Below are 11,215 nucleotides of genomic sequence, written 5' to 3'. Positions count from 1 at the left end.
ATGCTACCAGACCTCAGACTATACTTTAAATTGATAGTGATCAGAATAGCATGGTACTGGCACAAAAACAGAGGTAGATGTATGGAACAGAATAGAGAACCAAGAGATGAACCCAGCTACTTACCAGTATTTGATCTTTGACAAGCCATTTAAAAACATTCAGTGGGGAAAAGATTCCCTATTTAACAAATGGTACTGGGTGAACTGGCTGGCAACCTGTAGAAGACTGAAACTGGACCCACACCTCTCACCATTAACTAAAGTAGACTCTCACGGATTAATGACTTAAACTTAAGACATGAAACTATAAAAATACTAGAAGAAAGTACAGGGAAAACTTTTGAAGAAATAGGCCTGGGAGAATATTTTATGAGGAGGATCCCCCAGGGCAATTAAAGCAGCATCAAAAATACGTACACTACTGGGACCTGATCAGACAAAAAAGCTTCTGCACAGCCAAGAACACAGTAAGTAAAGCAAGCAGGCAGGCCTCAAAATGGGGGAGAATATATTTGCAGGTTATGTCTCTGACAAAGGTTTAACAACCAGAATCCACAGAGAACTCAAACATATTAGCAAGAAAAGAACAAGTGATCCCATCTCAGGGTAGGCAAGGGACTTGAAGAGAAACTTCTCTGAAGAAGACAGGTGTACGACCTACAGACATATGAAAAAATGCTCATCATCCTTAATCATCAGAGAAATGCAAATCAAAACCACTTGGAGATATCATCTTACCCCCAGTAAGATTATCACCCCTACATCACAAAATCCCCAAACCAGAGATGTTGGTGTGGATGTGGCGAAAAGTGAACACTTCTGCACTGCTGGTGGGAATGCAAACTAGTATGTTTCTTTTGGAAAGATGTTTGGAGAACATTTAGAGATCTAAACATAGACCTGCCATTTGATCCTACAATTCCTCTACTAGGTATATGTTCAGAAGACCAAAAATCACATTATAACAAAGATATTTGTACTAGAATGTTCATTGCAGTCCAATTCATAATTGCTAAGTTATGGAAGAAGCCCAAGTGCCCATTGACCCATGAATGGATTAATAAATTGTGGTATATGTACACCATGGAATATTATGCAGCCTTAAAGCAAGATGTAGACTTTACCTCTTACATATTTACATGGGTGGAGCTGGAACATATTCTTCTTAGCAAAGTATCTCAAGAATGGAAGAAAAATCATCCAATGTACTCAGCCCTACTATGAAACTATAGCCCAATTATAGCCCAAGAATATGGGGAAGGGAGAGAGGGAGGGGAGGGGAGTGGGGAGGATGGGTGGAGGGAGGATGATTAGTGGGACCACAGCTATGGTCAATCTTACAAGGGTACATGTGAATCTTTCTAAATGTAGAATACAAATATCTTAACACAATAACTAAGAAAATGCCATGAAGGCTATGTTAACCAGTTTGATGAAAACATTTCAAATTGTATATAAAACTAGCACATTGTACCCCATGATTGCATTAATGTACACAGCTAGGATTTAACAAAAAGAAAAAAAAAACAAAGACCAAAGAACTTTTTTACTCCAAATAGCAGTTAATTGCTATTTAACCTTTCTTGCCCCTTGAGGGTGCTGCTCTAGTGGTTCTGAGACATCCTCCTGTTCTCTCTCACCCCGGCATGCTAGAGACCCTTGTCCCAGGATCCTGGAGGTGAATAGAAATGATGTCCCCTCAGGACCCTCTGAATCAGCCAGCACACTGCACACAGCTTTGCACGCAGCTCTCCCCGCTCTGGGCTGCAGCCACTTAGTGAAACAACAGAAACTTCCTGAGATCTGAGGGGCAGAGCTGGTGCAGTGGGCACGAGAAGCTGGGGAGGAAGCACATGAGGTCAAGGGTAGGTGCAGTGTGTGGAAAGAACATGACTTTGCCTGGTTTGACAGAGAGCACCTCATAGAACTGGGGCCCCTCACTGAGTTCCTAGAGCTTGAGCGCCTGCACTGTGGTGGGGGGCAGAAATGCCAGGGTGCTGTCCTCACCTTTGACCAGTCCCCTGTTTTCCACTCGTAGCAGCCCGAGTAGTCCTCACACGCCTCCTCTGCTCTTGGCCTCATGGAGGCATCACATTTCCCTTGGGAGTTGGTGCATGTGACTGTCCGTTTCCGTGTCCCTTTACCACAGCTGGCAGAACACTGTAAGACACCGTTGGAATACTTAATCCAGTCCAATTTGATTCAAGTCTATGAACACCTATTAAATCCCTACCATGTGCCACACCTGGTGTAAAGATGCGAAGATGAGGACCTCAGAAGGCTCACAGTCTGCAGGTCCCATGTCCTCAGAGAGACCAGTGTTAAGGGAGGGACGCAGGAGTCAGGAGTGGAAAGAGGTGGGGCATGCAGAAGGTCAAATGAAGGGAGCAGAATTCCGTGGCTGTTTTTCAGACCCAAAAGTCCAGTGTAGTGCATTAATTCAAAGGGCAATTGCTGGGGGGAGGGGAGGGGACTCATAAGTGCAGGGGAGCCAGGGACCAGATGGAGCAAGGCAAGGCCCCCAAAGCAGGTCTGAGGTCTGAGCCTCTGGCTCCTTTGAGCTGTGCACCTGCTCTGCCTGGGCCAGCTTGGGATAAAGGCCCTGACTTGGGATGGAGAAGGAGGAGCAGACAGAAAATGAAGCTCCAGGTAACTCCTCATAAGGCAGGTGGAAAGCCATGTACAGCGAATGTTTTAATGTGAACACCAAGAACGGTAGCAAAGGAATGTTCCATTGGCCATTTACTTACTTCCTGGGAGACCTGGCAAGGGACAGGGGGAGGGCCTGAGGGGTGATGAATGATGTGCAAACCTCTAGGAGTTCGGGGTTCCCATGCCCTCAGGCAGCATGAGGGAGTGACAAGAGACAGAAGAGAGGGCACATTGCCTGCAGCCTGCCCCATAGAAGAGTTTGGGGAGGGACAGTGCCTAGGGTAGAAAGAGTGCTTCCTAGCTCCAAAACCAAAGGAGAAGGAAGACCAGGAAGAGCCTCCTTGTGGCATTGGGGAGGACAAACCTGACAAGTGTGTGGGAAGCCAGGCTAGGGGAGCCCACCCTCTGACATGCTGCGTGTGGACCAGCAGGTGACTTCCCCATAGATGCAGACAGTAATTCAGGGAGACAGTGGGCTGAGGGTGGGATTCTGCCAAGGAGATTCATACTTGGTCAGGTTACAAAAAATATGGCAGTGACAGCTGTGACTCAGAGTTATAACAAACTCAACTTTTAAAAAAATTTCTGCTGTGTCCACTGAAAAACATATGCAAAGGACAAATACTATTCTTGATATTTCTGTCATTAACATCTGTCCAAAAATAGTATTGAGCTTTCTCTTTCCTATGAATCCAATTCAGCTCTCTGTCTCAACGTCCTGTGGGGTTTCTTTTCAAGACTAATTTAGACTGGTTTGTGTTAGAAAAAACATACACTTTGGAACTGCCTGGGGGTTCCTGGGGGAGTTGCCAGAGCAGACATACTTCTTAGGTCCTGTAGGCAGGGCAAAGGGTGGCTTTCGAGGGACTTTGCTCTGCTCTCAAGCCTTTCTTTTTCTTGTACTTCAAGCACTGAGTGTCCTGCCCATTTCTGGCCAACAGACCCCTTATCTTGAAGCCTTCATCCTTGAGGATGGGGGTGCTGCTGACTGATACACCTCTGAGGGGCTGCAGGTGGGGCTGTGTTCAGTTTCTCTCTTTGGTTCCCATCAGGGATGGGGCCTGGGAGCTGAGGGCAAGAGGGACTCCTTGCCTTTCCTTCCTTCTAAATATGTGTATTTAATTCTGCTTCTAATAAAGCCAGGAAGAAGCTGGGGGTGAGGAACACAGTGAGTGACCCTCCCCCTTTACACAGTGATGGCTGAGTAAAAGCCATCAGTAAAAATTTGCCCATGAGACATGAAACTCAAAAGAACAAAGGCTCTTGGGGTTTCAGCAGGTGGTGAAGCAGCAGAAATACCATTTTTGTGACCTTCTCATGAGAGGATGATTTGATTCCAAGTTGAATGGTTAGAGGAAGCATTTGGTTCAAGCTGGGGCTGAGCCAGAATTAGACTGATGGTGTGGATACTAGTTCAGGACTAGGATTAGGTGTGTACAGAGGCAAAGACATACAAAAATTTCTTTAAATCTTACTCCGATCATCTCACATTTTCCAAACATCACACTCTTCAGTGTTACAATGATAAATGATGACGTCAGTCTTGGTAGGAGGTATTTTTTTCCCCCCTAAGAGTTTCTGAGTGGAAAATGTATGGTGTTGACGTGGTTAAAGCATGAATCTTGCTTAGATCAAGAACCAGACCCTGGAGATCCTATGGCTCACCTGGGAAAAGGAAAGCAGGGGGACGGAATGCCTGTCTCTCTCCTTCCAGAAAAATAAAGTCTCTTGAATGTGAAACTTATAAACCTAAGTACATACAAAGAAAAAATAAACCTAACAGCAAATTTGAAAACTCTCCTCTTTTCCTAAAATATCACAAGGGGTAAATCTGTCTGAAAATTAAACTCAGTTCGAGAGCGACCAATGATAAAATTTTGTTCATTAAAAATGGGCTGACTACTGTTTTATTTAAAATAATTCCAACTGTTGGGCAATAAAATACAACTTTTTTTTAAATTTAAATTTTTTATTTTCTCGAAACAGTCTTACTCTGTCACCCTGGGTAGAGTGCATCACAGCTCACAGCAACCTCAAACTTCTGGGCTCAAGTAATCCTGCCTCAGCCTCCCAAGTAGTTGGGACTATAGCTGCCCACCACAATGCCCAGCTAGTTTTTCTATTTTTAGTAGAGATGGGGGTCTCACTCTTGCTCAGGTAGGTCTTGAACTCCTGCGCTCAAGCAATCCACCTACCTTGGCTTCCCAGAGTGTGGAATTACAGGCATGAGCCATTGTGCCCACCCTATAGAATGGAACTTTTAATGTTCTCCACACTGAAGAGTGTCTTGGATTGAGCCTTTTTGAGTTCCCCTAGACTATGTTAGGTGGGAGACCTGAGGGAAGCGTGACCTTTATTCAGCTATTTTTTGTTGTTGAATAGGCAATCAAAGTCAAAATAGAAAAAAACAACCACATCAGCAATAACAAAAAAAACCAAAATAAAAAATCCATGCAAAGTCAATGCAAAGCCCAGAAGATGACACTATCAAAGACACAATCATCTTCCCAGGACCATCCTTCAAAACGCAGATGTTAGGTTTCATTGACCCCTTTTCAAAATGGTTTATGGCACGGGATTTGTAACTGTGACTTCTACACTAAAAGCTGTCCCCACTGGCATCCCACTCAGGCAGCCTACACACTGCTGTGGAGTTAAAGGGAAGCCTTGAGGCCTTCCCAACCTGACCATGTTGCAGTGCAGAAGTGTCCAGCAGAGAACGGAAATGTCAGTGGGAGTCCATCTGTCTAGCCACCTTTGTGTGACAACTTCTGTGGGAAATGAGATCAAATAGTACTTTCACTGTGGTGTCAACATATACAAACACGAACACATGGTGGGTACCAGACATATTCTTGCTTTTGTAGCCATGTTGTAATGTCACATTGAATTTGAGAATATGTCAACTAGAATCTAACTCTGAGCAGGCCTGTGGGTAGGTGAGGGCTGTGATGCGAGGGAACCTGTCCTAAACACCATGGGTGACAGGTGCTGTGTTGGGGTTCCTGTGGATGAGGCCTAGAAGCTCCGATGGTGATTTTAGCCCCAGCAGCAAACCCAGGCACCCACCTGTGACCACTCAGATGCCTCCCAGATGGACAGGCAGTCCTGACCTTCGCAGCTCTGCACCGGTGCTGGCCGGGGGCCTGCGCAGTAGATGGGCCGTGTGGCAATGTGTGTGCCATTCTGCAGTTGGTACACACAGGTCACCTCTCGGTGCTGGAAACCCTTCTCACAGGTTGCTGAGCAGGGGCTCCATGGGCCTGCCACCCACCTGCCAGAGGGAGGAAAGACAGAGAGAGAATGACCGAGGCAGGAGGCCGGTTTCCCTGAGGCCTTCAAGACAGATCACGGAATCATGGACCTGTGGTAGACGAGAGGGGCACAGACTCAAGCTCTGGGAAGAATTCTGGAGCACTGAAGCAGAGCTGGTGAGCTGACATCTGAGCAGGGCCTGGGAGGGAGTAAGCCCACAGCTATCTGGAGAAAGGCTTCCAGGCAGAGGGCACAGATGGTGCCAAAGGCCTGGTGGAGCAGCGACAAGGAGTCCAGAGCAGGTGAGAGAGGGAGGGAGCAGAGGAGTGAGGGGGATGTGGAGGCAGAAGGGCAAGACATCTGGGTGCTGCCAGCCCCTGTGGCTCTTGTCTGAATAGGGTGGTGTCCTGGGGTTTTGACAGAGGAGTGACATGCCCCTCTAGCTCCAAGAAAGCCCCTAGGGCTCTGTGTGGACACCAGCTTATAGTGGACAAGTGTGGCTGTGGCAAGACCTGGGAGGGGGCTCCTGTAGGTGAGACATGGCAGTGCCTTAAAGCACCTCGTGGTGGTGCAGGTGTCTGTAGGGCTGAGAAGACCTAAGCTGCCTGGCTTAGTCCCTTCACCCGACACTGTTCCTTCTGGTCCCAGGCCACCTCCTTTGGAACTGATTTCCAATCCCCCTGGCAGGCTCATCATTCTGTCCTCAGGCTTGAGGGCCTCACTCAAGTGACACTCTTTTTCTTTTTGGTCCCACTGCTTATGTGATAGGGATGTGAATGATGATGCGTCCCTTGGAGCAGTCTGAGGACAAGCAGTGTATCACCTGGAAACTGCTTATAATGCTGGCGGGTACGTGCAAGCCCACCTAGATTTCAGCTATTATTGTAGTTATCTTGTCTCTGAGAGCTGGATGATAAACAAACAGCAGGCAGAGACCTGGCAGAGGCCATGCAGGGGAGGCTGCAGGTCTGTGCATCCATCCCTTCCTCCCTTCCCTGGTGCAGGGCCATTGGCCAGGGGCCTATGACATCTGGCCCAGGAAAAGCAAACACTTTGTTCTGCTTTACTGTGGGAGACAAGGCCTTCCCCAGGGTGCCTGCAACTCCATTCACTTTATGTGTTGCGGGCAGTGGAGGGCTGGGAGGTGACATGTCAGAGGCTGGTGAACCAGGATGTCATGCTCCCAGACCCTGCCCAACAAACTCCCTAAAGGACTCTGGGCAGCATTGGCCTCTCCTGTCTGCCAGAGACTGTGTCCCTCCCACAGTCATGGCAGACTGTAGCCAGCAACTGTTATGAGAATGATTGAAACTCAACTTTAACACGCGCCATATATCATTTCTGAAGATATGTGGCTACTTTTATTGAACAGATGTCTGCAAAGAAGGAGCGGGGTGAGGAGGTGCACTGTGACTTATTGAGCTGGGCTGTGATACCCTCCCGGGGGACACAGAGGGACACTTTACAGCTGCACGTGAGCGTTGGACTTGACCTCTCTCCACTTAAAACTTGAGAATTATGAGTTCTCATATATATTTCCCTGAAAAGTAATATTATTCACATATTTGTTTTTTAAAAGAGGAAATGAAAATCTGAAGCGCATCATAAGGAGTGATGTGCTGGTCTGTGAATGTGAGCTTTTCTAGAAGCAGGTATTTCTGCTTGCACAGAGGCCCAGCAGGGCAGAGAAGGTTCTCTCCTGTAGGCTTAATAATGAGGACTACTGAAAGAAACAACTTTTAGCCTTAAATACTAATTAAAAAACACTCATTTCTAGGCTTGGGTATATTTGTTCAACCCTGAAAATTTAGATAAGTGATTTCCCAGGATCTGAGATCTTCCTGTGTTTTCCGGAAAAGGTCCTAGGACCATAGTGTTTCCTTCTCATTTGCTGGGGAAAGAAAGAGAAAGTAAGAGGGAAAGGAAGGGAAGGAGCAGGGGGTAAAGAAAGAAAGGTTTCTCCATACTTTGCTAAAACATGGTTTACAGAAATATGTTCTTTAAAAGTTTTTCTAGATATTACATTTTGGAGAGCTTCCTATGTACTAGGCAATGTTCTCAGCACTTGACATGATTTAATTTATTTGATTCTTGCAATCATCCTACACAGAGTCATTCTACAGATGAGAAAAGGCACAGAGAAGATAAGTGGCTTGTACAAGGTCAGACACTAGTAAATGGCAGAGCCATTTTTTAGCAGCTTCATGAAAATATAATTCACATACCATACAATCCACCCGTTTAAAGAGTACAATTCAATATATTCAGAGTTGGGTTTTTTTTTTCTTGTTTGGCAGACCCAGGCTGGGTTCGAACCTGCCAGCCTGAGAACATGAGGCTGGCACTCTAACCATTGAGCTATGAGTGCCTTGCTGCCCCCTAAAACTACAGCACCACCTGAAGTCCTGGTAATATTTTGCAATACAAATATATTCCTTCTAAAGTCGGACCCTCTTGCTATATATACACACACATACATACACTTTTATGTGTATATACAATTATATACACATAATTAGTTTTTTATTTTGTTTCTTTTTTTCTTCTTGTTAGTATTTTCTCTTGTTGTTGTTCCTTTGTTTATTTGTTACTGAGGTTGCTTATTTTTGGTCATTTAGAGCTTTTTGATATTTTGTGTTGATGTGTTCTGTTTCTTGCTTATTTGTATGGTTAATTCTTTTCTTAACCTCTATTTTTACTTTCATCAAAAGCAAGAGCTCCTGTCTTTTTGGGTTGCAGTATTTTAGCCTCAATTTATTCTCTCTGCATGCTTCACTCCAGTACATTCTCTCTTTGGACAGAGACTCTTCTACCTTTCTCATCTCTCCCACAATAATCGCCTCTGCGACAGCTAAGCTCTCCCCTCTCTTTTTCTTGTCTTTCTCTTTTCATTCTTTACTCCAATTCCCTCCCTCTCCTCTATTAGATACAACGATATTTTTAATTTCTTTTATCTATTCTTATCTTAATATTATTTCCTTTTGTTTGTTTTCTGAGAACTGAGGGGGCACAGCTTTCATTCTTACCTAATTTTTCTGAGAGCTGAGGGGGATACAGTTTTCATTCTTACTTAATATTTCCTTAGTGTTTTTTGGTTTTGCCCTGTGCTTCCCTTCCTAGTTTTGGCAGAGGAAGAGCCTAGCTCTGTTTAGGCTGGTAAAGATCACCTGATTTTGAGGAACACTCCCAGTCCAGTCCTCTAAAAACCCTTGAGTTACAAGTGTGACTTTAGCAACGTCCTGATCAATACCATTTCTTACCATTACTCCCAGCCTGTCTTCCTGACAATTTTCTCTCCGGTTCTCCAAGTATTTTTTCCTCTTTACTCTTCTGTTATTTCTCCTTCCATTTTTTTCTTTTCTTTTTTCTTTCCTTCTTTCTTTCTCTTTCTTTTACTCTTTCTTTCTTCTCCCCTGTTTCTCCCTGCTGGCTCTTTACCTTTCTCCTCATTATGGCCTCACACCAAGAGGTCTCTTTATCACATAAACTTTGAGACAAGGTAATTTGAAGCAAAGGAGGAACTGACAAGAAAAAACGTGCATAGGGAGGTGAACAAGAAGAAAGCACACATGAGGAGGAACCAACAGAAAAGGTTAGGCACAGTGAAAAACCAAAACAAAGCAACTCTCCCAAGGGACCACACGGCAGCTTTTACAGAAGACTCATCCTATAAAGAATTAATGAATCTGACAGAAATGGAATTTAAAATATGTATAATTAAGATAATAAAGGGAATGGAGGAGAAAATAGAAAGACAGAACCAAAAGTCAGATGAGATATATGTAGAATATAGAAGAATATATGGATGAACGTAAGGAAATGAAGGAGACAGTCAGAAAATGTGAAGAAGCAGTAGAAAATATCAAAAATAGGTTAGACCTTGGAGAAGGAAGAACATCAGAGTTAACATAGATAGTTACAGAGTCAGAAAAGAAGAGAGAGAAAGCAGAGCTGGTGCTTAGAGAACTAGGAGATGCCATGAAGTGTTCAAACATACAGATAATAGGAATCCCTGAAGAGGAAGATTGTCCCAAAGGTATGGAAGCCCTACTGGAGACTATCATAAACAAAAACTACCCAAGTTTTACTAAAGAACTTGACATACTCCATTCAGATGGATAATGAACACGCGGTTACCTCAACTCTAACAGAGCCTCTCTAAGACACATTGTAATGAACCTGTCCAAAGTCAAGATGAAGGAGAAAATTCTGCAAGTAGCTAGTAATAAGTGCCAATTGACCTCCAGAGGCAGAGCCATTAGGATGACAGCATACTTTTCAACTAAAACTTTCTAAGCCAAAAGAGCAAGATTATCCACCTTCAACATCCTTAAACAAAATAATTTTCAGCCCAGAATCCTGTAACCTGCTAAATTTAGCTTCATAATTGATGGAGAAATCTAATCTTTTGCAGATATACAAGTCCTGAAGAAATTTGTCACCAGACCAGCTATACAGGAAATACTTAGACCTATTCTCAATATTGAACACCACAATGGACCACCATCAAAGTAAACACTTAGAAGCCAAAGGCCAGAGCTTAGCTTCTACAATGGTACAAAGGATAAATCTATGCAACAAAGTATCTCATAATAAGATAAATAGAATTCCATCAATAATTCCATTATTGATACTCTCAATAAATGTCAATGGATTGAATTCTCCACTGAAGAGGCATAGGCTGGCTGATGGGATAAAAAACCACAAGCCATTCCTCAGACGAGATCCTTTTAAGCAAGTTCAATTTATTGTATTTACTTGTAAGATTGTCCGTGTTTGATAAGCTTCATTGGCTGATGCACCTGATAGCTTAGTCTCAGTTTGGAATTTGGATCTTGTTTGTATTATTCTACTCAATTAGACAGGCAAAACAAAATGCTTTGCTTAAAGATTCTTGCTACTTATTTTCAGGAAAATATGATAAAAATATATACCTGGGTCAAGGCAAACCATGACCAGTGAAAAATCAGCTCAGAGGGTATGACTCCCACAAGTCGGGTAGGGATTCCTGCTTTGCACACCAAGAGTACATATTCATCACAATAGTCTGGCCTTTCTACCATATGAATCAAATAAATCACAATTCTGTTGTTGGTGAAAAAAATCAACATCCAAAAGTTTTCCTGAATAGAAGTTGCAGCTTTATATGATGAATGCAACCATTTAAGTATGTTATCATGATACAATCCCACTGCCACAAGTTTGTTGGTCAATCTATGAGACTGGTATCCTGATAACCATATTTGTATCTTCTGTGTGATGTTTAGTTTACTGGAACTACAGTGTTGGTTGTTGGTACACTCTTCTC

The 11,215-nt window shown here is 43.8% G+C and overlaps 1 protein-coding gene across 1 annotated transcript in view; it reads right to left on the bottom strand.

The window, feature by feature from the left end:
* ADAMTS17 (ADAM metallopeptidase with thrombospondin type 1 motif 17) overlaps positions 1-11,215 on the bottom strand; it is a 345,625-nt gene that overhangs the window by 14,868 nt on the left and 319,542 nt on the right. The window contains exons 19-20 of the mRNA XM_003788635.1: positions 5,722-5,926; positions 2,008-2,160 (exon numbers count right to left, since the gene is read on the bottom strand). Of these exons, the coding sequence (XP_003788683.1) occupies positions 2,008-2,160; positions 5,722-5,926 (358 nt within the window). The remainder of the gene's footprint in view (positions 1-2,007; positions 2,161-5,721; positions 5,927-11,215) is intronic.

The sequence above is a fragment of the Otolemur garnettii genome, unplaced genomic scaffold (assembly GCF_000181295.1).
Source record: "Otolemur garnettii isolate 467f Iridium unplaced genomic scaffold, OtoGar3 scaffold00029, whole genome shotgun sequence".
NCBI classification, from domain to species: Eukaryota; Metazoa; Chordata; class Mammalia; order Primates; family Galagidae; genus Otolemur; species Otolemur garnettii.
This window is presented reverse-complemented; position numbering and strand designations above follow the sequence as displayed.